The 27,599-nt window shown below is 42.8% G+C and overlaps 1 protein-coding gene across 5 annotated transcripts in view; it reads left to right on the forward strand.

Annotated features, from left to right (window-relative positions):
* The window catches only part of CACNA1H (calcium voltage-gated channel subunit alpha1 H), a 256,461-nt gene that overhangs the window by 184,269 nt on the left and 44,593 nt on the right, over positions 1 to 27,599 (forward strand). For all 5 annotated transcript variants that reach the window (XM_073558450.1, XM_073558454.1, XM_073558453.1 and 2 more), the window contains exons 24-25: positions 17,494 to 17,645; positions 18,730 to 18,839. In XM_073558450.1, the coding sequence (XP_073414551.1) occupies positions 17,494 to 17,645; positions 18,730 to 18,839 (262 nt within the window). The remainder of the gene's footprint in view (positions 1 to 17,493; positions 17,646 to 18,729; positions 18,840 to 27,599) is intronic.

A 27,599-nucleotide genomic window follows, 5' to 3' on the forward strand; every position in this document is an offset into this window, starting at 1 on the left:
ACCAGCTGTACATATATAATTATATACAGGAGATGCCCAGGTTATACCAGCTGTACATATATAATTATATACAGGAGATGCCCAGGTTATACCAGCTGTACATATATAATTATATACAGGAGATGCCCAGGTTATACCAGCAGTACATATATAATTATATACAGGAGATGCCCAGGTTATACCAGCTGTACATATATAATTATATACAGGAGATGCCCAGGTTATACCAGCTGTACATATAAAATTATATACAGGAGATGCCCAGGTTATACCAGCTGTACATATATAGTTATATACAGGAGATGCCCAGGTTATACCAGCTGTATATACAGTATATAATTATATACAGGAGATGCCCGGGTTATACCAGCTGTACATATATACAGGAGATGCCCAGGTTATACCAGCTGTACATATATAATTATATACAGGAGATGCCCAGGTTATACCAGCTGTACATATATAATTATATACAGGAGATGCCTAGGTTATACCGGCTGTACATATATATTTATATACAGGAGATACCCAGGTTATACCAGCTGTACATATATAATTATATACAGGAGATGCTCAGGTTATACCAGCTGTACATATATAATTATATACAGGAGATGCTCAGGTTATACCAGCTGTACATATATAATTATATACAGGAGATGCCCAGGTTATATCAGCTGTACATATATAATTATATACAGGAGATGCCCAGGTTATACCAGCTGTACATATAAAATTATATACAGGAGATGCCCAGGTAATACCAGCTGTACATATATAATTATATACAGGAGATGCCCAGGTAATACCAGCTGTACATATATAATTATATACAGGAGATGCCCAGGTTATACTAGCTGTACATATATAATTATATACAGGAGATGCCCGGGTTATACCAGCTGTACATATATAATTATACACAGGAGATACCCAGGTTATACCAGCTGTACATATATAATTATATACAGGAGATGCCCAGGTTATACCAGCTGTACATATATAATTATATACAGGAGATGCCCAGGTTATACCAGCTGTACATATATAATTATATACAGGAGATACCCAGGTAATACCAGCTGTACATATATAATTATATACAGGAGGTGCCCAGGTTATACCAGCTGTACATATATAATTATATACAGGAGATTCCCAGGTTATACCAGCTGTACATATATAATTATATACAGGAGATGCCCAGGTTATACCAGCTGTACATATATAATTATATACAGGAGATGCCCGGGTTATACCAGCTGTACATATATAATTATATACAGGAGATGCCCGGGTTATACCAGCTGTACATATATACAGGAGATACCCAGGTTATACCAGCTGTACATATATAATTATATACAGGAGATGCCCAGGTTATACCAGCTGTACATATATAGTTATATACAGGAGATGCCCAGGTTATACCGGCTGTATATACAGTATATAATTATATACAGGAGATGCCCAGGTTATACCAGCTGTACATATATAATTATATACAGGAGATGCCCAGGTTATACCAGCTGTACATATATAGTTATATACAGGAGATGCCCAGGTTATACCGGCTGTATATACAGTATATAATTATATACAGGAGATGCCCGGGTTATACCAGCTGTACATATATCATTATATACAGGAGATGCCCAGGTTATACCAGCTGTACATATATAATTATATACAGGAGATGCCCAGGTTATACCAGCTGTACATATATAGTTATATACAGGAGATGCCCAGGTTATACCGGCTGTATATACAGTATATAATTATATACAGGAGATGCCCAGGTTATACCGGCTGTATATACAGTATATAATTATATACAGGAGATGCCCGGGTTATACCAGCTGTACATATATCATTATATACAGGAGATGCCCAGGTTATACCAGCTGTACATATATAATTATATACAGGAGATGCCCAGGTTATACCAGCTGTACATATATACAGGAGATACCCAGGTTATACCAGCTGTACATATATAATTATATACAGGAGATGCCCAGGTTATACCAGCTGTACATACTGTATATAGTTATATACAGGAGATGCCCAGGTTATACCGGCTGTATATACAGTATATAATTATATACAGGAGATGCCCAGGTTATACCGGCTGTATATACAGTATATAATTATATACAGGAGATGCCCGGGTTATACCAGCTGTACATATATACAGGAGATGCCCAGGTTATACCAGCTGTACATATATAATTATATACAGGAGATGCCCAGGTTATACCAGCTGTACATACTGTATATAGTTATATACAGGAGATGCCCAGGTTATACCGGCTGTATATACAGTATATAATTATATACAGGAGATGCCCAGGTTATACCGGCTGTATATACAGTATATAATTATATACAGGAGATGCCCGGGTTATACCAGCTGTATATACAGTATATAATTATATACAGGAGATGCCCGGGTTATACCAGCTGTACATATATACAGGAGATGCCCAGGTTATACCAGCTGTACATATATAATTATATACAGGAGATGCCCAGGTTATACCAGCTGTACATACTGTATATAGTTATATACAGGAGATGCCCAGGTTATACCGGCTGTATATACAGTATATAATTATATACAGGAGATGCCCAGGTTATATCGGCTGTATATACAGTATATAATTATATACAGGAGATGCCCGGGTTATACCAGCTGTACATATATACAGGAGATGCCCAGGTTATACCAGCTGTACATATATAATTATATACAGGAGATGCCCAGGTTATACCAGCTGTACATACTGTATATAGTTATATACAGGAGATGCCCAGGTTATACCGGCTGTATATACAGTATATAATTATATACAGGAGATGCCCAGGTTATACCGGCTGTATATACAGTATATAATTATATACAGGAGATGCCCGGGTTATACCAGCTGTATATACAGTATATAATTATATACAGGAGATGCCCGGGTTATACCAGCTGTACATATATACAGGAGATGCCCAGGTTATACCAGCTGTACATATATAATTATATACAGGAGATGCCCAGGTTATACCAGCTGTACATACTGTATATAGTTATATACAGGAGATGCCCAGGTTATACCGGCTGTATATACAGTATATAATTATATACAGGAGATGCCCAGGTTATACCGGCTGTATATACAGTATATAATTATATACAGGAGATGCCCGGGTTATACCAGCTGTATATACAGTATATAATTATATACAGGAGATGCCCGGGTTATACCAGCTGTATATACAGTATATAATTATATACAGGAGATGCCCAGGTTATACCAGCTGTACATATATAGTTATATACAGGAGATGCCCAGGTTATACCGGCTGTATATACAGTATATAATTATATACAGGAGATGCCCGGGTTATACCAGCTGTACATATATAATTATATACAGGAGATGCCCAGGTTATACCAGCTGTATATACAGTATATAATTATATACAGGAGATGCCCAGGTTATACCAGCTGTACATATATAGTTATATACAGGAGATGCCCAGGTTATACCGGCTGTATATACAGTATATAATTATATACAGGAGATGCCCGGGTTATACCAGCTGTACATATATACAGGAGATGCCCAGGTAATAACTCTGTTGCGTTTGACGTAGGCATGGAAAGCGGTTTAAGTAAAACCGACAGACTGGTTTATTAAACGGAAGGTGGTGCAATTTTTAATTTAGTATTAATAATTATGGATTACGTAATCAATTCTTTTTAATACAAAATGAAAAGTACACCTTTAATAGATTTGTTTTTATTCCTTTTTATTCCAGCCACTGGGGGTGCTATTATCATTTGGGGGGGGGTGTAATTATCTGAGCACGGCTGTTACACACCTCAAATACCGCAGCCCCATAAGCCGTGTCTCAACCAAAGGACATAAACAGCTGAAATCACCACACTTTAGTGATGGTCCCGTATCCTCAGGCTGGAGAGCATCCAGTATTCCAACTTAGTCTGGGGACAGCACACAGGAGGCCTTCTTACCTCTACACGCTGTGCAGTAGTGATACAGCTGGACTTCCTTATGTCCACCCAGGGTGGAGATATGGGAGCGGACATTCCGGCCATCTCCCTGACTGCTCGTAATCCCGTCCCTTTCTAAGCCCCATTCAAACTGTCAGCACTATATGTGCTGGAGCGTGCTTGAATTTTGAAAATCGCCACAGCTGAAAGACATCAGGAACACATTGTGTCCACACAGTCTAAGGGGATCTGTAAGAAGTTATCACTTAGCTTACTGATTGGTAGGTCAGAATGGGGAACTTTAACCCTTGTTACACAATGGAGCAGCAGGTCAGACCCTCGGATGCCGCTCCTTTCCTTCTTTGTGCGGCTGCCCGATAAAGCTGGCGGCAAAACATATCTTGATTCCTTCACGTATTTTGCATGTCGCCAAATGCAGACAGAAAATGTCAGATTTAAATGCCGGAGCGCTCAGTATAACTTTCCACAATCAGAGGATTATTCATCACTTCACTATTGTTTAACGGGAGGGGAAAAAAAAAAATCTGAGATTTGCTCCATAAAAGTAGAGCACGGCCTCAAAAAACCCCACAAGGAGCCGCCAGAAGTGCGATTGTTTCGCTAAAAATAAAGCCGCAATCCTTTTTTATTTTTTCTAATTCAGAATTTGTGAGCCGCATTGTATGGTCGCGCTCAGCAGTTGACACCCTCCTCGCGGCTCGTCACCAAAGACCCTGATAAAGAAGCCGCTGCCGCAGATTCATCTGCCGAGGATTATTTACAGACCGATCACAATTGTCACTTAGTAAATAGCCTAACGCCTAATAAAACCCATTCTCCTCGCTCATCCGGAAGAAGGGAAAAGGTTTCTCCTTTGTTGGGACACTTGGAGATTCTGCATCGTCTGCTTTTTTGTTCCCAGGATGGCACAGCGTCGAAGGGACAGCGGTCCACAACAACATGGCTGCCGCACTATCTGCAGCCAGGCTGCACCGCTTTTCTGTAAAGTAGATAATTAGATGGTGGCAGGCTAAGCCAAAATTTTCGTTCACAGCCAAACCGTTCCTCTCCTCTCCCCCCGCGCTTCTTACGCCTCTCCCACAAGTTTAGGGAAAGTTGGGAAGTAGAAATATAGATTGGGGCCTGTAAGTAGACGGGAGCCAGGTCTGGTTGGTCCTGTTCCGTGACTTCCATAATAATAATAATAATCTTTATTTTTATATAGCGATAACATATTCCGCAGCGCTTCACAGTTTGCACACATTATCATCACTGTCCCCGATGGGGCTCACAATCTAAATTCCCTAGCAGTATGTCTTTAGAATGTGGGAGGAAACCGGAGTACCCGGAGGAAACCCACGCAAACACGGGGAGAACATACAAACTCCTTGCAGATGTTGTCCTTGGTGGGATTCGAACCACTGAGCCACCGTGCCGCCCTATTTAATATTACTGTAGGCCTGCCCTGTGTACAGATCTTCGTACAGGAGGAGGAGGTGAGCTGTAACATCACCTATTATGAGTGGTGGATCCTGTGTAATCTACTGTATATAGAGGTGTTATCAGTCATTGTACAGGAGGAGGAGGTGAGCTGTGGTATCACCTATTGTGAATGGTGGATCCTGTGTTACCTACTGTATATAGAGGTGTTATCAGTCATTGTACAGGAGGAGGAGGTGAGCTGTGGTGTAATGTAAAATGTCTGTAAGATCTGTATGTTAAAGTATGATGTTTCTAGAACCTTCTAAAAATTTCCCATTGCTACACACTGAGGAGACGAGCCTGTCATGTAGCTGCAACCCCCCCTCCTTATCAGCTCTGTGCTTGCTGGTAACCTGAAACCGTCCATTTCCTCTCGCAGCCTTCACCCCCTTGCAAGGGAAAGCATTGCTTTGTTCTGAAACCATGAAGCTTGAATACAGGTATAGGAAATATTAAAAGAAGCCTAGCGCGCACTTCGCTTGTGACAGAGATATGAAACTCACATTTCTGCAAAGGGCACAAAGCCAGTTTTCTAAACCCCTAAGTTTCACGATTCTCGGACTTCCAGAAATTGAGATATGGATTGTTCCCAAATGGAGTGTCCTATCTAGTGCATTCTTGATGTTTTCTTGTTGGGTTCGTTACACTGGGAGACATGATACCCTTGGTGAGTTCATACGAGCTTCCCCCATTAAGATATGGTTATCATAACTTTCTTAGTTAAGTTATAACTGAGAGAGAAGGGGGTTGGACCTCACCAGACCGCCCATTTCGTGAGGTCACAGACCCTAGGCTATAGGTATTCCCTACCAAATTCCAGTCAGTTGGAGCTACAGAGTCCGTGCTGACGAGACGTGCACATGAGTGGAGACGTGTGGCTCCGCCTTCTCCCCCCACATGGTCTGCCTGATACCGACTGAACATATGTGAGTGTTACTTTCTGTCTTTTAATCCCTTTATGTTATATTTGTATCTGTACAAATGTCTCAATTTTGTAACAATTCTTTATCTATGTAATCACTGCCCTTTTGGGAATAAATGGTAAAAATCTATTAGCTCTGTCTCCATGCTCTAAGAAACGAACTATGCGCCTTTTGTAGATAATCGCTACTAATTTGGGGTTTGTCACGGACCCTCTTAATTAACTCTTTGATTAAGTAAAGCATGGCTGGTGGCAGCGTGGTGTGCGCGGCTGGCTAGGCTAGCTGGCAGTACAGACGGGTATTACATGCTGAATGAGGGGCTGCGGCCACAGCATTGATAATTCCCTTACTGCAGTAGTCTAGCGGCCCGTGCACAACAAGCAGCCCGTCCAGCAACTAATTATCCTAGGTGCAGTTCCCTGACTGACCTGAGGGTAAGGGGGGCGCCGGAGAGCTGCGAGTTCCAAAGTGGAACTGAGAAAGTGGCATATACATAAATCCCCGCAGTTCTTGGAAAGTTGTTAGCAGTGGTGGGGCAACCAAAATACCCCTCTGCGGTAAATTGTTAGAGCAAGATTAGCATGCTGTATTTTGTCACGTGGTGCCGGTGGTGGGATAGCTAAGATAAGCCCCACTGTGCCTGTGATAGCCGTGTTCCGGCAGTGCATCACGTCCCTCCGTCCGCAGACAAACTCGTGTCGGTGGTGGGATCGTGACCTATTGGTGGCACAGGGTCCGCTGTCTGTCACAATTTGGTGGCAGCGGTCTCGCCCGTTCGTCACATATTGGTGGCAGCGGTGGGCTTTTCTTCACATGTGTCATCACCTATTGTGAGTGGTGGGCCCTGTGTAATCTACTGTATATAGAGGTGTTATCAGTCATTGTACAGGAGGAGGAGGTGAGCTGTAACATCACCTATTGTGAGTGGTGAATCCTGTTTTATCTACTATATAGAGGAGTTATCAGTCACTGAACAGGAGGAGGAGGTGAGCTGTGACATCTATTTTGAATGGTGTGGTGAATCTTGTGTTAGCTACTGTGAATATAGGTGTTATCAGTCATTGTACAGGAGGAGGTGAGCTGTGACATTGCCTATTGTGAATGGTGGATCCTGTGTTATTTACTGTATGTAGAGGTGTTATCAGTCATTGTACAGGAGGAGGTGAGCTGTGACATTGCCTATTGTGAATGGTGGATCCTGTGTTATTTACTGTATGTAGAGGTGTTATCAGTGATTGTACAGGAGAAGGAGGTGAGCTGTGACATCACCTATTGTAAATGGTGGATCCTAGCTTATCTACTGTATGTAGAGGTGTTATCAGTCATTGTATAGGAGGGGGAGAAGGTGATCTGTGACATCACCTATAGTAAATGGTGGATCCTATGTTATCTTTATATACAGTGGCATGTAAAAGTTTGGGCACCCCTGGTCAAAATTACTGTTATTGTAAACAGTTAAGCAACTTGAAGATGAAATGATCTCAAAGGCTTAAAGTTAAAGATGACACATTTCCTTTATATTTTAGGCAAAAAAACATATATTGTCATTTTTTTTTTCATTTTAAAAATTACAAAAAGGAAAATGGGCTGATGCAAAAGCTTGTCCACATTGGAGATTTGTGTATTCAGATAACTTTGACCAAGGCTTCAGACCTTAATTAGCCTGTTAGGGTTATGGCTTGTTCACCATCATCGTTAGGAAAGGCCGGGTGATGCAAATTTTCCAACTTTATAAAAACCCAGCCTCCTCTAACCTTGTGCCAAAAACCAGCAACCATGGGTTCTTCTAAGCCGCTGCCTAGCAGTCTGAAAATGAAAATGGTGGAGGCCCACAAAGCAGTAAAAGGCTGGAAGAAGATAGCAACGTGTTTTTAAGTTGCTCTTTCCTCAATTCGAAATGTAAGAAATGGCAGTTACCAGGAACAGTGGCGGTCAAGATAAGGTCTGGAAGACCAAGCAAAATTTCAGTGAGAGATGATTGTAGGATTGCTAGAAAGACAAATAAAAACTCCCACTTGACTGCAAAAGACCTTCAGAAAGATTTAGCAGACTCTGGAGTTGTGGTACATTGTTCTACTGTTTAGAGACATCTGCACCAATATGGCCTTCATGGAAGAGTTATCAGAAGAAAACCTCTCCTGCATCCTCACCATAAAATTCAGCATCAAAACTATGCAAGAGAACATCTAAACAAGCCTGATGCATTTTGGAAACAAGTCCTGTGGGACGATGAGGATAAAATAGAACTTTGTAGCCACAATGATCAAAGGTGTGTATGGAAAAAAAAGGGCCCAGAACATAAGAAAAAGAACATCTGGCCGACCATAATGCATGGGGGAGGATCAATCAGGCTTTGGGGTTGTGTTGCAACCAATGACATGAAGAACATTTCACGGGTAGAGGGACGAATGGATTCAATGAAAAATTTCCACAAATTCTTGGTTCAAACATAACACCATTGTAAAAAGCTGAAGGTGAAAAGAGGAAGAGGATGGCTTCTACAAATCAATAATGATCCTAAACACACGTCACAATCCACAATAGACGGCCTCAAAAGGCCCAAATTGAAGGTTTTACAATGGCCCTCACAGTCCCCTGATCTGAACCTCATTGAAAATCTGTGGCTAAACCTCAAAAAAGAAGAAGGAAGCAAGACAGCCCAGGAATCTCACAGAGCTGGAAGAATTGTCCAAGGAATAATGGATGAAAATCCCTCAAACAAGAACTGAAATATTCTTGTCTGGCTACAAAAAATGTTTACAAGCTGTGATACTTGCAAAAGGGGGCGCTACTAGCTACTAACCATGCAGGGTGTACAAACATTTGCATAGGCCCATTTTCCTTTTTGTAAATTTTTTAATGAAAAAAATGACTACCGTATATATGCGGTATATTTTTTTGCCTTAAATACAAATGAATTGTGTCGTCTGTAACTTTAGGCCTTTTAGAGATAATTTAATCTTCAACTTGCTTAACTGTTCACAATAACAGTAATTTTGACCAGGGGGTGCCCAAACTTTTACATGTCACAGAAGATGTCAGACTACTATAAGGCTCAGCGTGAAAACTACATCTTTTCAGGAGTCTTACATACATAGTGACATAAGAAAGAAAAATCATTGACAATTGTTAATATTTAACGTAAAATCTTAATTTAAAAGACCGGGCATTTTCTGATGATTCCGTTTAAACAAGACTTGCACCAATGGGTCTGTGGGGCGACTATGGGTCAGTCGTGATGGACATCCCATCATGGGAGCAGATTTATCAAGCATCTTTGTTGCTCATAGCAACCAATCACAGCGCAGCTTTCATTTTACCAGAGCAGTTTAAAAAATGAAAGCTGAGCTCTGATTTGTTGCTATGAGTTTTCATTTTTGAAAGTTTAGGTAATCGACTGATGAAATCTGATAATGGGACAGATCTCATTTTTCGACAATACAGATTTCAAGGCATTTTAACCAAGTTGATGGCCCATGGTCTCTCCTGTAAGGGATGCGAGGGGAGCGAAGAAGATTAAGATCCAGTCCCATGATGTGGGGTGCTGGCTATGTGAACGTTAGGTGCCCATACTAAAAGGTCTCAAATTTGAAAGACAAGAAGGAGGGACAAATATTGTGGTGCACACGGCTCGCTGCAGCAAGTTGTTTTTTTTAACAACTATACCCGCCCAGGCTTTTTTGTGTCCCTAATAATGCTCCTAGTGTTCCCACACCGTTTGTTACCCCATTTATGCCCTTCCAAATAGTATGATGCGGCCACACTGCTGCCCACAGATGATGCCCACAAAATACTGCCCACACAGTATTATACCCCCATAGTTCCCCACACAATTATACTCCCTCAATGCCTTCCTTAAAAAATATCATGTCCTTACAATACAATGCCTCCACACAGTATGATGCTTTCACAGTGCTGCCCACACAATATGATGCCCTCATAGCGCACCCTCACATGATGCTCACACAAAGTTATACATTATGATGCCCTTACAGTAGCCAGTATAATGCTCCTACAGTGCTCAACAAATAGCACGAAGCTCACGCAGTGCTCCAACCACAGTATGATTCCCACACTCACTGTATGATGCCTCCACAGTGCCCCACACACAGTATGATTCCCCATCAGTGCCCCACACAGTATGTTGTCTCCTCAGTGCCCCACACACAGTAAAATGTCCCCTCAGTGCCCCACACACAGTATAATGTCCCCTCAGTGCCCCACACACAGTTTGATGTCCCCTCAGTGCCCCACACACAACATGATGCCCCCTCAGTACCCCACACAGTATGATGCCCCTTCAGTGCCCCACACACAGTATGATGCCCCCTCAGTAACCCACACAGTATGATGCCCCCTCTGTGCCCCACACACAGTATGATGTCCCCTCAGTTCCCCACACACAGTTTGATGTCCCCTCAGTGCCCCACACACAATATGATGCCCCCTCAGTACCCCACACACAATATGATGCCCCCTCAGTACCCCACACAGTATGATGACCCCTCAGTACCCCACACAGTATGATGACCCCTCAGTGCCCCACACACAGTATGATGCCCCCTCCGTGCCCCACACACAGTATGATGCCCCCTCCGTGCCCCACACACAGTATGATGTCCCCGCCGTGCCCCACACACAGTATGATGCCCCCACCATGCCCCACACACAGTATGATGTCCTCGCCATGCCCCACACACAGTATGATGTCCCCTCAGTGCCCCACACATAGTATGATGTCCCCTCCATGCCCCACACACAGTATGATGTCCCCTCCGTTCCCCCACACAGTATGATGTCCCCTCAGTGCCCCACACACAGTATGATGTCCCCTCAGTGCCCCACACACAGTATGATGTCCCCTCAGTTCCCCACACACAATATGATGCCCCCTCAGTACCCCACACACAGTATGATGCCCCCTTAGTACCCCACACAGTATGATGACCCCTCAGTGCCCCACACACAGTATGATGCCCCCTCAGTACTCCACACAGTATGATGCCCCCTCAGTGCCCCACACACAGTACGATGTCCCCTCAGTGCCCCACACACAGTACGATGTCCCCTCCGTGCCCCACACACACAGTATGATGCCCCCATAGTGCCCCACACAGTATGAGGTCTCCTCAGTGCCCCACACACTGTATGATGTACCCTCAGTGCCCCACACACAGTATGATGCCCCCTCAGTGCCCCACACATAGTATGATGTCACCTCAGTGCCCCACACACACAGTATGATGCCCCCATAGTGCCCCACAGTTTGATGCCCCCACAGTGTCCCCCACACTATATAATGCCCCCACAGTGTATGATGCCCCCACAGTATGATGCCCCCACACTGTATGTTGTCCCCTCAGTGCCCCACACACAGTATGATGCCCCCATAGTGCCCCACACACAGTATGATGCCTCCAGACTATATGATTCCCCCATAGTGCCACACACACAGTAAGATCCCCCACAGTGCCTTCTTACTCCCAGTATTGTGTGCCTCCATTCCATCTCATTGGCAATAAAAAAAATTCTAACCTAGCCTTATTCCCACAAGGAGTGTAGCAGACATGCTCCCTATGCTGTGTGTGTCCCATAGTGACATCATCGTACCTTCTACACAAAGCCCAAGGATGATCTTCACCATAGCCCTCTCCATCCCACACAGTTTGGTGCCCCCTCAGCCCCCCACACATTATGATGCCCCCACAGATTGCCCCAAGTACTGACTCATAATTACTATATATAAGAAATGGATGTAGCAGAGTAGAATATGTGAAGTCTGGTGAAGAGGCCAACCAAAATGTGAAATGTAGCTGGGAGAGAGACAAGCCAGGATCTCGCGCTGAAATAGATAATGCCCGAGTCAGCGAGTGTGTCTGCCGGAGTATTGGATGTGTGCCTGCCGGAGTATTGGTCTGCCGTATGTGTTGTACTACTGCTTACCTTTGTGCCGGAGCCCGGCTCCGGGGTTTATGGAGCTAATAAACCTTGTGGGTAAAATGTTGCCCGAACACTGCCTAATGCCTACCTGATCGACAGTATATATAACTGCTGGCCTAACCCAAATCCCCCCATGTGCTACTCCAGTCTGTAACAGGAGTAGACCGTGACGCCCCCAGCAGACACAACCTAGTGACGTCATTGCTCCCATTTTCGGTCTGTACAGCATCTGGGCAGAATGCTTTCAGTCACTGACAACAAGCAAAGTTCTTGAAATTAGTGAGAAAATGAAACACAACGTATATTAGAGAGTAGCAGAGCTCGCCCATCCACACTACATACTACACTGAAGGGTCCCGCTGGGGGCGCACAAATCCCCCCACGCTCTGTAGATGATTGGGAGTTATCCTCATTCTCAGACTTTCAGTTTTTCATAAGATTTGTTTGGAAACTTTTTAGCAATTTCACAGGGGGCCTTTTGGTGTTAAACACGGACACGGCCCCAATCTGGACCACGTGTGATGGAGGCCGCAGACAAGTGACGGATGGATATAGATTTTACTGCGGAGGAAGGAGAACGATTTTCTCCCAGTTAATGGTGCTGTCAAACACGCGTCAAATATTTTTGGACAGAATTGCTCCAGGATATTTCAGTCTTATAAGTGAGGGCAATCACTTCGGATTTAAAGGGGATGTGACGTATAATTTTATTTAAAAAAAAAAATGCTTCTTCTTAGGCTTTGGAATATTCCTGATATGAAATCAGTCACATTAAAGCTTCTGGATTTTCCATAGGATTCAGAACCTGACATTAATTCTGCACTTTCTAACAAGTCAAATTGTCAAGAGCATCTAAAGTCTAAGATCTAAACCTGCGGTATGGGGTACGCTCCATGCCTTAAGGCGGGAACATGCGTTATCCAATGATATTCAGCTCTTCCAATCATCAGAACTGATCACCATCATCACCAGGCCATAAGGCTGGACCAATAATGGGCTTAGTCACCAGCTTTAGAGTCTAATCGAACTGCAGTCAGAATTGAATTATTAGGAAACCTCCAGTCTCAGTTTCCCGCAGGTGAAGGATTTCCGGCTCTCAGTCACGTTGTAGGCCGTCTCAGAAAGATGTGTCCTTTGTGTTGTGTATTGTCCAATGGTATCCATGTTTTCCGGGATCATGCTGTGCTTAAATCATGGCTGTGCCACTCGGAGATGTGACCATGACAAGTCACGTAGGGAGGATAGAATAGGACAACTGCAAATTCTCCAGTTTTCTGCAATGTGGACCATACCAAAATATTTAGGGAAGGGGGGGGAGAAGACTGTGAATATGCCACAGAATGGTCACCGTATGTCTATGAATGTAGTCACAAGAGTATTAGAGGGCTTTGAGACTTGGTCTACACCCTCCTCGGCTACGTCCTCCCGCAGATCGCGCAGCCTGTGATAAGCTTTGCATGACTTTGATTTTGTGTTTTGCATGAGAGTCATTCCATGAACTTTGGAGAGATGACCATTTGATCTAGTTCATTTGGGGGAAGGATGTGTAATTTTTGTACCACAGGCTGACCATACATGGTGCAATCTTGATAGAACAATTTCTGGAGCAAGAACTATAGACCTTGAACAGTGAAATGGCTCACCTTTATCTAAATGACAGCCCTATATATCATGGAAGGTCATCTCTCTCAACAATATTCGTTGTCATGATTTGGGCTTGTCAGAAAGGTCTTTACCTTAAGCCTTGCCCCCACATTGTTCCCTTAAACTGCAGTGGTGTGGCCAGTGACCAACCTCTACATCTTTCCATCTTGGGAAACTGATGAGATTTAGCAGCTAGTCAAGTCAGTGCATGGAGGCAACGTTGGCATGAAGCCTTCAGTGAGAACAGAGGACATCATGACCATCCTGGATCACTACAATTCAGGAATCTAACATTGACAATTTATCTTCTGAAGTGGATGCCCGATGTGGTCCAGGAGATCTTATCAGATCTTCCGAAGATCCATTAGAAATTTACTGTCTATGGTTGGATGTATCTCCATCATTGGCACCAGATGTGGTCACCTTGCCCCTCACTCGATCTAGTGTTCATCTTATTGTAATGTTCCTAGATATCTCAGAGTTTTAGAATAAAAAAGTTTTGTAAAGTAATAGTTTAGATTGTGTACACAAGCTTCAGGGTACACTAGTTAATGCCCAGGTGCCAGGACGGAGTCCAGCCTGATACATGAAAAGTCAATTATCTCAGAGATTTAGTCATAAAGTAAAATGATGATCTCCATGCAGAGGAGCTTTCATCTCTTTTGGGTAATTACTCGTCTTTTTCTCGTCTCCAGAGCATTAAAAATACATTATCTCCGTACAGTTGCCGACCGCAGAAGCTTAAGCAGATCAAATGATGAAGCATTTATGTTCGTCCTAAAATACACTGTAAATGTCTGACAATCCAGAGAGATTATAGACGTTCCAAACTTTGGGATGATACAAAACTAACAACAATAATGATGGTCACATTTTAATAGAAGTAAAATGATAACATTCCTGGATCATGTGTGGTCCAGAGGAGGCAGCTCTGAAGTCTTATCCCACTAGTGTATAGCCCCCCAGACCCAGCAGAATAACGGTGTCCTACAAGTGCACAATTCTAGCCCCAAAAGAAGAGAATAAATCCACTTTCCTACAATTGAGAAGCTCCACAGTCCTAAAACACAGTCTCATGATCCAGAAAGGTCAAGTGCACAGCTCCACAGTCCTAAAAGTGCACAGCTCCACAGTCCTAAAAGTGCACAGCTCCACAGTCCTAAAAGTGCTCAGCTCCACAGTCCTAAAAGTGCTCAGCTTCACAGTCCTAAAAATGCTCAGCTTCACAGTCCTAAAAATGCTCAGCTCCACAGTCCTAAAAATGCTCAGCTCCACAGTCCTAAAAATGCTCAGCTCCACAGTCCTAAAAATGCTCAGCTCCACAGTCCTAAAAATGCTCAGCTCCACAGTCCTAAAAATGCTCAGCTCCACAGTCCTAAAAATGCTCAGCTCCACAGTCCTAAAAGTACACAGCTCCACAGTCCTAAAAGTACACAGCACCACAGTCCTAAAAGTACACAGCTCCGCAGTCCTACAAGTGCACAGCTCCGCAGTCCTACAAGTGCACAGCTCCGCAGTCCTACAAGTGCACAGCACCGCAGTCCTACAAGTGCACAGCACCGCAGTCCTACAAGTGCACAGCTCCGCAGTCCTACAAGTGCACAGCTCCGCAGTCCTACAAGTGCACAGCACCGCAGTCCTACAAGTGCACAGCTCCGCAGTCCTACAAGTGTACAGCACCGCAGTACTACAAGTGCACAGCTCCACAGTCCTACAAGTGCACAGCACCACAGTCCTACAAGTGCACAGCACCACAGTCCTACAAGTGCACAGCACCACAGTCCTACAAGTGCACAGCTCCACAGTCCTACAAGTGCACAGCACCACAGTCCTTCAAGTGCACAGCACCAGTCCTGCAAGTGCACAGCACCACAGTTCTACAAGTGCACAGCACCACAGTTCTACAAGTGCACAGCACCACAGTTCTACAAGTGCACAGCACCAGTCCTGCAAGTGCACAGCACCACAGTTCTACAAGTGCACAGCACCACAGTTCTACAAGTGCACAGCACCACAGTTCTACAAGTGCACAGCACCACAGTTCTACAAGTGCACAGCTCCACAGTTCTACAAGTGCACAGCTCCACAGTCCTACAAGTGCACAGCTCCACAGTCCTACAAGTGCACAGCTCCACAGTTCTACAAGTTCACAGCACCACAGTGCTACAAGTACACAGCTCCACAATCCCATAATTTAATTTCACATATCCTCTACCAATCCCTAAACTACTTGAGCACAACCTTTCCTTCCCTCCTTCCTAATATGTGCTTAGTGCAATTTCTGTAAAATGAACCCAAATTATTGGCAACCCAAAACTAAGTGATCAGGAGATTCCAGTAGTGTCGGCCAGTCATGACCCAATTGTACCCAACCTTACCACGAGGAACATTGTTAGGCGGATGCATTGGCATATAACAAGCATGGGCAGCTCCTCTGAACCGTGTAGATCGCACTCTGGGACGTCTGGCAGCTGCAGGCGGATTCAGGCTTGTATATGCCCCATGTATAGTTGGATTTGGGTGCTTGAGGAGACCTGCACATTGTCTTACCAAGATGTTGATCTGCAGTCCTGCTGACATGTCTTGTTCCTAGTCAATGCATCCAGAAGAGCAAGCGATCTATTTCCAGAAACACATTGCACTTCTTTTCTTTTTTTGTCCTCTTGAGCCAAGTTCCTGGAGATTGTTTGTCTGGGCACATAAACTGGATATTTGGCTACTGTCAGAGTAGGGTCACACATAGCAAGGCACAGGTCAGCCTCTGTCTCACCTTCAAAATATGTACAGACATATGCAAACTCAAGAAGATTGTCCACCATGAGTAGTGTCAATCAGAGTGCCTACGTGAATAGCGCCATCCAAACTGGATATGCTTTCTCGATAGCTCCCATAAAGCAGAGGAGATGACCACAAACATGTGGGGGCAGGTGGGATGGAAAGCAACCAAGCACTGGACAACAAGGACGGGGTCACTGAATCATCCAAACCAAAGGCCGAGGCATCAAACCACTGAGTGGTAAAGACTCGTGACAATCACCATGAATAGTGCCATTCCCAACAACCCCATGGCTAGTGCCAAAGTGTCTTCAGAAATAGAGCCTTCCAGAGTTCCCCCACGAGTCGTGCCAACCAGACCTCCAATATAATTACTGCAGAATGACACTGCTGTCATTAATAATGCCATCCAGAGCCTCCCTATGGATAGTGCCACAAATAGTGCCAGCATTCAATGAGAATCCAATTACACACACATTCATCTCTGCTATATCTGTGCTCTCATCGCGGAGATAACCCCATAATTCTGGTTTGTTGGTGTAGTTTTTAGGTCAGCCTAGTACTATGTTCTGTCTGTATATCTGTCTATCCATCCATCTTGTCCGCCATCGGTCTGTCCTGCAACGTCCTCCAGCTGTTTGTGCTTTTTCAATGTCTGAAATCCACATGTTCCTCACCGACCTGCTAATATTTCACTTTGCGGCTCTTACATTTTTCACACAGAGGCCCAGAGGAGACCGTACTACGCAGACTATTCCCCGACCCGGAAATACATACATTCACTGTGCACCAGCCACTACTTGGACCTCTTCATCACCTTCATCATTGGTATCAATGTTATCACCATGTCTATGGAGCACTACAACCAACCCAAGGTAGGTAGCGAGACAACCCTGTAGACCACGCTATGAAACGCTTTACATTGAAAACCTTTTCTCACCCTTTGAGGCAGAATATAGGGAGGACGTGTCAATTTAATAGCCCTCCTTCACCAACCACTCCAGTCAAGGCTGCTTAAAGTGACTACTGGATCAGGCAGAAGAACTGGTAGACCACCAGGTGCACAGGAGTCTTCAGTTCCCTACCTGATATCTTTCCTATCACCATATGGGTCTTCTATTCACAATTTATATAGAGAGGGTAGGAACTGATGATGATTGGGATCCCATCTCTTAGGAAATGAAAGTCAATGGATAGCCATTTGGAGATCTAATCCATCTAAGAAGGGTTGGCCTCCCTTGCGTGTAGGTGGCTAGTCTATCACCATAGACCAATAAAAAGACCATATGCATGCGGGGTTAGTAGGACACAGACCAAACCAACCAATGGAGACTATGGACAAGGACGTGGAAGCAACAAGCCCAAAGATCGAGGCATCAAGCCATTAAGTAACAATGACCAAGGCCAAAAACTTCTGGACACGTAGAAGAGAAATTGGCTCTCTTCAGCATTGAGATTTTCAGTTCCTGGTGACTGGGGCCATTTTACTGTTCTAGTAGAGGGGACACCTTGGTAAATTTAATAACAAAAATACCAAGCGATGGATGGCATGTTGCTATGGCTTGTATTTCTGATTCTTTAAAGATTATTCAGATAAACCTGGCAATCTGATCACCATGAAGATAGTATGTCAGTGCCGGAGTTCCGCTTCTGCCCCCCATCTTGTGCAACCATGTTGTCATGCATAATTCATGTAGCCTTTCGTGTCGGATTACGTAAATGATCCTGCCAATCCATCTGCTTCTCATAATATTTTGGCCTCATTTGCTGTTTTTGAAGTATTTGGCCAGACGATAACAAACAAGAAGAGAACAGAAGAACAAGTTCTGGTGCGATTACACACATCCTCTCTATAAGTGGGGTCACGCGGTTCAAGGAAGGGTTTAATCTCAGCAAAACCAGATGGGATCATGTTTATGTGAAAATAACTAATCTCTCCATGTTCATGTTTTCTTCTAGTCCCTGGACGAGGCTCTGAAATACTGTAACTATATCTTCACCATCGTCTTTGTTTTTGAAGCTCTGCTCAAGCTGGTTGCCTTTGGATTTCGAAGATTCTTCAAAGACAGGTACAGTGCAATTATCACAGCACCGCCAAAGAGCGGAGAATCCAGAGTGATTACATGCTCAGCTGATACATCAGAGAGGGGGGAAGTGACATCTAAAGTACTGCCCCCAATGTACAGAAATAAAACTATTATAATACTGCCCCTATGTACATGAATATAACTACTATAATACTGCCCCTACGTACAAGAATATAACTGCTATAATACTGCCCCTATGCACAAGAATATAACTACTATAATACTGCTCCTATGTACAAGAATATAACTACTATAATACTGCTCCTATGTACAAGAATATAACTACTATAATACTGCCCCCTATGTACAGGAATATAACTACTATAATACTGCCCCTATGTACAAGAATATAACTACTATAATACTGCTCCTATGTACAACAATATAACTACTATAATACTGCTCCTATGTACAAGAATATATATAACTACTATAATACTGCCCCCTATGTACAAGAATATAACTACTATAATACTGCTCCTATGTACAAGAATATAACTACTATAATACTGCTCCTATGTACAACAATATAACTACTATAATACTGCTCCTATGTACAAGAATATAACTACTATAATACTGCCCCTACGTACAAGAATATAACGGCTATAATACTGCTCCTATGTACAAGAATACAACTACTATAATACTGCCCCTACGTACAAGAATACAACTACTATAATACTGCTCCTATGTACAAGAATATAACTACTATAATACTGCCCCTACGTACAAGAATATAACTACTATAATACTGCTCTTATGTACAAGAATATAACTACTATAATACTGCCCCTATGTACAAGAATATAACTACTATAGTACTGCTCCTATGTACAAGAATATAACTACTATAATACTGCCCCCTATGTACAAGAATATAACTACTATAATACTGCCCCCTATGTACAAGAATATAACTACTATAATACTGCTCCTATGTACAAGAATATAACTACTATAGTACTGCTCCTATGTACAAGAATAAAACTACTATAATACTGCCCCTATGTACAAGAATATAACTACTATAATACTGCCCCTATGTACAAGAATATAACTACTATAGTACTGCTCCTATGTACAAGAATATAACTACTATAATACTGCTCCTATGTACAAGAATATAACTACTATAATACTGCTCCCTATGTACAAGAATATAACTACTATAATACTGCCCCCTATGTACAAGAATATAACTACTATAATACTGCTCCTATGTACAAGAATAAAACTACTATAATACTGCCCCTATGTACAAGAATATAACTACTATAGTACTGCTCCTATGTACAAGAATAAAACTACTATAATACTGCTCCTATGTACATGAATATAACTACTATAATACTGCCCCTAAGTACAAGAATATAACTACTATAATACTGCCCCTACAGTTGTGGCCAAAAGTATTGACACTCCTGCAATTTTGTCAGATAATACTCAGTTTCTTCCTGAAAATGATTGCAAACACAAATTCTTTGGTATTATTATCTTCATTTAATATGTCTTAAATGAAAAAACACAAAAGAGAATGAAGCAAAAAGCAAAACATTGATCATTTCACACAAAACTCCAAAAATGGGCCAGACAAAAGTATTGGCACCCTCAGCCTAATACTTGGTTGCACAACCTTTAGCCAAAATAACTGCGACCAACCGCTTCCGGTGACCATCAATGAGTTTCTTACAATGCTCTGCTGGAATTTTAGACCATTCTTCTTTGGCAAACTGCTCCAGGTCCCTGATATTTGAAGGGTGCCTTCTCCAAACTGCCATTTTTAGATCTCTCCACAGGTGTTCTATGGGATTCAGGTCTGGACTCATTGCTGGCCACCTTAGAAGTCTCCAGTGCTTTCTCTCAAACCATTTTCTAGTGCTTTTTGAAGTGTGTTTTGGGTCATTGTCCTGCTGGAAGACGCATGACTTCTGAGGGAGACCCAGCTTTCTCACACTGGGCCCTACATTATGCTCCAAAATTTGTTGGTAGTCTTCAGACTTCATAATGCCATGCACACGGTCAAGCAGTCCTGAGCCAGAGGCAGCAAAGCAACCCCAAAACATCAGGGAACCTCCGCCATGTTTGGCTGTAGGGACCGTGTTCTTTTCTTTGAATGCCTCTTTTTTATATACAAGAATATAACTACTATAATACTGCCGCTATGTACAAGAATATAACTACTATAATACTGCCCCTATGTACAAGAATATAAGTACTATAATACTGCTCCTATGTACAAGAATATAACTACTATAATACTGCTCCTATGTACAAGAACATAACTACTATAATACTGCCCCTATGTACAAGAATATAACAACTATAATACTGCTCCTATGTACAAGAATATAACAACTGTAATACTCCCCCTATGTACAAGAATATAACTACTATAATACTGCTCCTATGTACAAGAATATAACAACTATAATACTGCCCCTATCTACAAGAATATAACTACTATAATACTGCCCCTATGTACAAGAATATAACTACTATAATACTGCCCCCTATGTACAAGAATATAACTACTATAACACTGCTCCTATGTACAAGAATATAACTACTATAATACTGCCCCCTATGTACAAGAATATAACTACTATAATACTGCCCCTATGTACAAGAATATAACTACTATAATACTGCTCCTATATACAAGAATATAACTACTATAATACTGCCCCCATGTACAAGAATATAACTACTATAATACTGCTCCTATGTACAAGAATATAACTACTATAATACTGCTCCCTATGTACAAGAATATAACTACTATAATACTGCTCCCTATGTACAAGAATATAACTACTATAATACTGCCCCCTATGTACAAGAATATAACTACTATAATACTGCCCCTATGTACAAGAATATAACTGCTATACTGCTCCTATGTACAAGAATATAACAACTATAATACTGCCCCTATGTACAAGAATATAACTACTATAATACTGCTCCTATGTACAAGAATATAACAACTATAATACTGCCCACTACGTACAAGACTATAACTACTATAATACTGCCCCCTATGTACAAGAATATAACTACTATAATACTGCCCCCTATGTACAAGAATATAACTACTATAATACTGCCCCTATGTACAAGAATATAACTGCTATACTGCTCCTATGTACAAGAATATAACAACTATAATACTGCCCCTATGTACAAGAATATAACTACTATAATACTGCCCCTATGTACAAGAATATAACTGCTATACTGCTCCTATGTACAAGAATATAACAACTATAATACTGCCCCTATGTACAAGAATATAACTACTATAATACTGCTCCCTAAGTACAAGAATATAACTACTATAATACTGCCCCCTATGTACAAGAATATAACTACTATAATACTGCCCCTATGTACAAGAATATAACTACTATAATACTGCCCCCTATCTACAAGAATATAACTACTATAATACTGCCCCCTATGTACAAGAATATAACTACTATAATACTGCCCCTATGTACAAGAATATAACTACTATAATACTGCCCCCTATCTACATGAATATAACTACTATAATACTGCCCCTATGTACAAGAATATAACTACTATAATACTGCCCCCTATGTACAAGAATATAACTACTATAACACTGCTCCTATGTACAAGAATATAACAACTATAATACTGCCCCTATGTACAAGAATATAACTACTATAATACTGCCCCTATGTACAAGAATATAACTACTATAATACTGCTCCCTAAGTACAAGAATATAACTACTATAATACTGCCCCTATGTACAAGAATATAACTACTATAATACTGCCCCCTATCTACAAGAATATAACTACTATAATACTGCCCCCTATGTACAAGAATATAACTACTATAATACTGCCCCTATGTACAAGAATATAACTACTATAATACTGCCCCCTATCTACATGAATATAACTACTATAATACTGCCCCTATGTACAAGAATATAACTACTATAATACTGCCCCCTATCTACATGAATATAACTACTATAATACTGCCCCTATGTACATGAATATAACTACTATAATACTGCCCCTATATACAAGAATATAACTACTATAATACTGCCCCTATGTACAAGAATATAACTACTATAATACTGCTCCTATGTACAAGAATATAACTACTATAACACTGCTCCTATATACAAGAATATAACTACTATAATACTGCCCCTATGTACAAGAATATAACTACTATAATACTGCTCCTATGTACAAGAATATAACTACTATAACACTGCTCCTATGTACAAGAATATAACTACTATAACACTGCTCCTATGTACAAGAATATAACTACTATAATGATCTTTTTATTTAAAAACTGGCAACCATATATTACAAAAATGTTACATTAAAATCTCAAAGCAATAAATAGTAAAGGAGATAAATGTTGTTACATCACTTAAACAATAGCATTAGCAAACATTGACAAATCCCGATACATGGATGTTCCTCCAGTTCACATTCCCTGGGTTCCCCTTTATATCCTTCTTATATACGGCCTTGAGACTTTCTAGGATCTTGTACCTGACAGTATCACAGGACAGGACTTCCTTATTGATGAGCAGGCAGCACTGCGCACACCACAGATGGTAGATGGTCACCACATTTACTATATACAGAGAGCTTCTGTCATACGCCCTGAGCTCAGGCTGGAAGTCTCCGTACAGCAGCTGACCATACGACTGTCCCACCAGGTGCGGCAACTTTAGGGACAAGGACACAGACTCCCATACCTGCATACTGAAGGGGCACTCTAACAGCAGATGGTCCATCGTCTCCAGTATATGGGGGCACTCTTCTCTGGGATAGGATCTGTCTGATACATTCCTGCACTTTAGATTATCTCTAACGTACATCTTACCATGGAGTGCCAGCCACGCTACGTCTCTCATATGAGGGGGAACTCTGGGATCGAGCACGTTTTTTACAGCCCATTTTACACCCAGACTCGACGCGCCCCTCAGTTGTACCTGGACACTGAAGTGAGATGACAGGACATTCTTATACAGCTCCTTCCTACTAAGCTGCTTGACGTCATCATACAAGATCCTCCATCTGACGACCTTACTTATTATGTGGACACCATACCAAGAAACATTATTCTTTAGTCGTCCTGAGATTCTCTTGATGGGGTCCCCTACCGACCACACAGACACAAACTGCTGGATCTGGCTCTTAAACAAACAAGACCATGGCACCTTCTCTGAATTCTTACAAAACGAAAAATTCTTCATGAGAAACAAAAGATTAAAGAAGAGCTCCGGACAAGGCATGGCGAGACCACCATCCTTATGAGGGAGATAAACAATGTTTCTCCTGACCACATTCACCCTGTTGCCCCACAAGAAGTGAAAGAAGACATTGGTAAGTCTGGGGAGCAACATATCTGGCAGCAGGAACACCACACTGATATAGAGGAACAGTGGGAGCAGGAAGGTCTTCAGCAGGCGGATCTTCTCCAGATATGTCAGCTTCCAGTGTCTCCAGCTCTGCACCTTCCGCTCACACACCACCAGCTTCTCCTCCCAGTTCACCTTCCCATCATCTACAGCACCAAACACAACTCCCAAAATCTTTATCTGATCCTGAACTGTTCTGAAGGGCACAGAGTAGACATCACGGTCACTCCCCAGCCACAACGCCTCGCTCTTCTCCATGTTCACAGAGGAGTTAGATACTTGGGAGAAGGCTGTGATCTCCTGCTGTAGAGCCGCACAGTCACCTCTAGAAGACACCACAACCGACACATCATCCGCATAGGCACAGAACTTTACCTCCTCTACCATACTTTGGAGGTGACACCTCAGCCCTGTAAAATCTCTATGATCCTGCAGTTTTCTGAGGAAAGGATCCAGACTGAAGACATACAACAATGGGCTGAGAGGACAGCCCTGCCTCACCCCTGACATGATCGCAAAGGGCTCAACCAAGTGACCATTAATCAGCGGCAGGCTTATAGCTTCCTCATACAGAAATCACAGCCACTGCACAAACCGCATCGGGAGGCCATACTGTAACAACACCTGATACAGGTAATCATGATGGACTCTATCAAAGGCTTTACTCTGGTCTAAGCCCACAATATACGCCCCCACATGGTGCTGCTTCATGTACGTCACAGCTTCTCTCACCAACAACAATGAGTCCTCTATCGTCCGACCCTTCACACCACACGTCTGGTTGGCAATGATGAGCTCACCCGCCACCTCACTCAGCCGATAATACAAGATCTTGGCCAGAATTTTATAATCCGTGTTCAGCAGAGACAATGGACGCCAGTTCTTTATATCTTTTAGATTTCCTTTTTTTGCCAAAAGGACCAGAACAGATTTATACTGGGACGGTAGAAGCTTCCCTGCAGAGAGGCAATCATTATAGACCTGCACCAGGTCTGGAGCTAATAAGTCCCTGAACTCTCTATAAAACTCGCTGGTCAGGCCGTCCAGCCCCGGGCTCTTGTTGGCCTTTAAGGAGTCAATGCTCTTCTTCACCTCCTCCTCAGTTATGTGACCGGCCATACTATCTGCCTGTGTGGGGGTCTAATGTTGGTAGGGACACCCCCTTCAGATAGGCATTAATGGCTTCCCTATCAACATTAGCCCCTTTATAGAGATCTCTATAATAATCAGCAATGATCTTGTGGACTTTCTCCGGCTCTGACTGCTCCACCCCATTCTCATCCAACAAACCAGTGATTAGCTTCTTACTGACCCTGTTTTTACAGGCAATGAAAGGATCTGGGTTATGAACGCCCCAATTATCAAACTGTCCCTCCGCCTTGAGAGACTTGAGGCGATCATACTGCAGCTCCCTCATTCGCTGCTTTATATGGCTGACGATCCGTCCATCCACCTCCTCACCACCATTCATCCTGCTATATAGCCGGCTCAGTTGCAGTCTCAGGGCAGAGTATCTCATATAATCCATATTACTATGTCTCCTGGCTGCTCGTATAATAAACTGCTTGATGTCACTTTTCATGGTCTCCCACCACTCAGCTGTGTCGTCACACATACATTGGGTGGTCCTACGATCGCTATAGAAGGTGGTGAAGGCCTCTCTGAACCGTGGATCTTGGATCACGGAGCTATTCACCTTCCAGTACCCCTTTCCACAGACCACAGCTTGGGCCAGATCCAGCGTCACGCTCACCATGCAATGGTCAGAGAACTCCAGAGGGCTGATCCTGTACTGAGAGCATCTCGCCTCTCTCTTTATATACACCCGGTCTATTCTGCTGGCATTACCACCCTTATGGTATGTGTATGTCTTACTGGTATGGTGGGAACCAAAGGGGTCTACTAGGTGGGCCTGTTGGACTATATTATTAAGAAACATCTCATCACATCTCAGTTTCTTGTGACTACTGGATCTATCCACATTACAAGACACATTATTAAAATCCCCACACAATATAAACACTTTAGAGGTTAAGCAATATGGCTTCATATGGTCAAACAGTTCCCTCTGCTCTTTTCTTGTCTGCGGAGCATAAATGTTTATTGCTCTATAATGGATGGAGTCCAGTACAAAGTCCAGCATCAGACAGCGGCCTGGACAGATCTCCAAGACTCTGTCCACCTGGACATCCATGGTATTAAAGAGGATTCCCACACCGTCATTCCTCTCCAGCCCGAAGGACCAGAATGATGGACCTAGTCTCCAGTCTCTCTTGGCTGCATACACATGGGCATTACATTTCAGATACGTCTCCTGTAAGAAGAAGACGTCAGATCTCTCGTCAGACAATTGCTGGTAGATCGCTTGCTGCCGGCTACCAGTCCTCACACTGTTCACATTAATAGAGCTTAGTCTTAGCCGCATCCTGATCACTTAAACTTTCTGGTCTTCTTTCTCCTTCCACTGCTGTCACCTGCAGTACCCCATCTCTTTGTGGACACGGGAGAGTCAGGATCCACCTCATCAGAGTCATTTTCTATGATGTATGGAGAACCTTGCTCCATTTGTGCCTCTTCTTTGTCTTCTTCTCCCAGTACATTGTAACGTCCTGGACTTATCACCAGCACTGGAGGCTCAGAGGTTTTCTGGACTGTTGTGATTTTCCTGGAGGAATCCACAAAGGCTTTTTTCCTTTTTATGGTCACAAAACCTTCGTCATCCACACTGGACACTGCGGACAATTTATCTACTTCTACAGATGTACTGGGCTGAAGCTTAGATGGTTTGGTGACAGGTTTTCTAGACACCTTAGTGACTAGTATTTTAGATCTTAATTTAGTGGCTGAACATTGCTTAGATCTCACTTTACTGGCTGATGGTGGCTTAGCTCTGGCTGGTGGTACTTTAGGTGTTTCTTCAGTGGCTGGTGGTCCTAATAGTGCAGCATCCATCGATATTATATCAGACTCTGGAGCAGGCTCGCTGTTACTGTGACTTATCTCCTCATCAGTGCCGGCTTCTTGGACAACATCTGCACCTCTTGTGGTTTCTTTTCCCATAATTTCCAAGGAGGTCAGGTCATTATATTTATTATGCTCTGCATGAGGGCAATCACGAAACGTATGCCCGGGTCCTGAGCACAGGTTACAGATGACGGTTCCTGTGCATTTGTCCTTTGCATGCCCGAACTGTCCACACAATGAGCACGTGATACGAGAGCAGTTCATGGCGAGGTGCCTGCCCCCACATCTATGGCACAGACGTGGCTGACCGGGGTAATAGCATATCCCCCTCTCTGAGCCCAGGT

This window comes from Dendrobates tinctorius, unplaced genomic scaffold (genome assembly GCF_039654945.1).
Source record: "Dendrobates tinctorius isolate UK_male_01 unplaced genomic scaffold, ASM3965494v1 ptg000257l, whole genome shotgun sequence".
Taxonomy (NCBI): domain Eukaryota; kingdom Metazoa; phylum Chordata; class Amphibia; order Anura; family Dendrobatidae; genus Dendrobates; species Dendrobates tinctorius.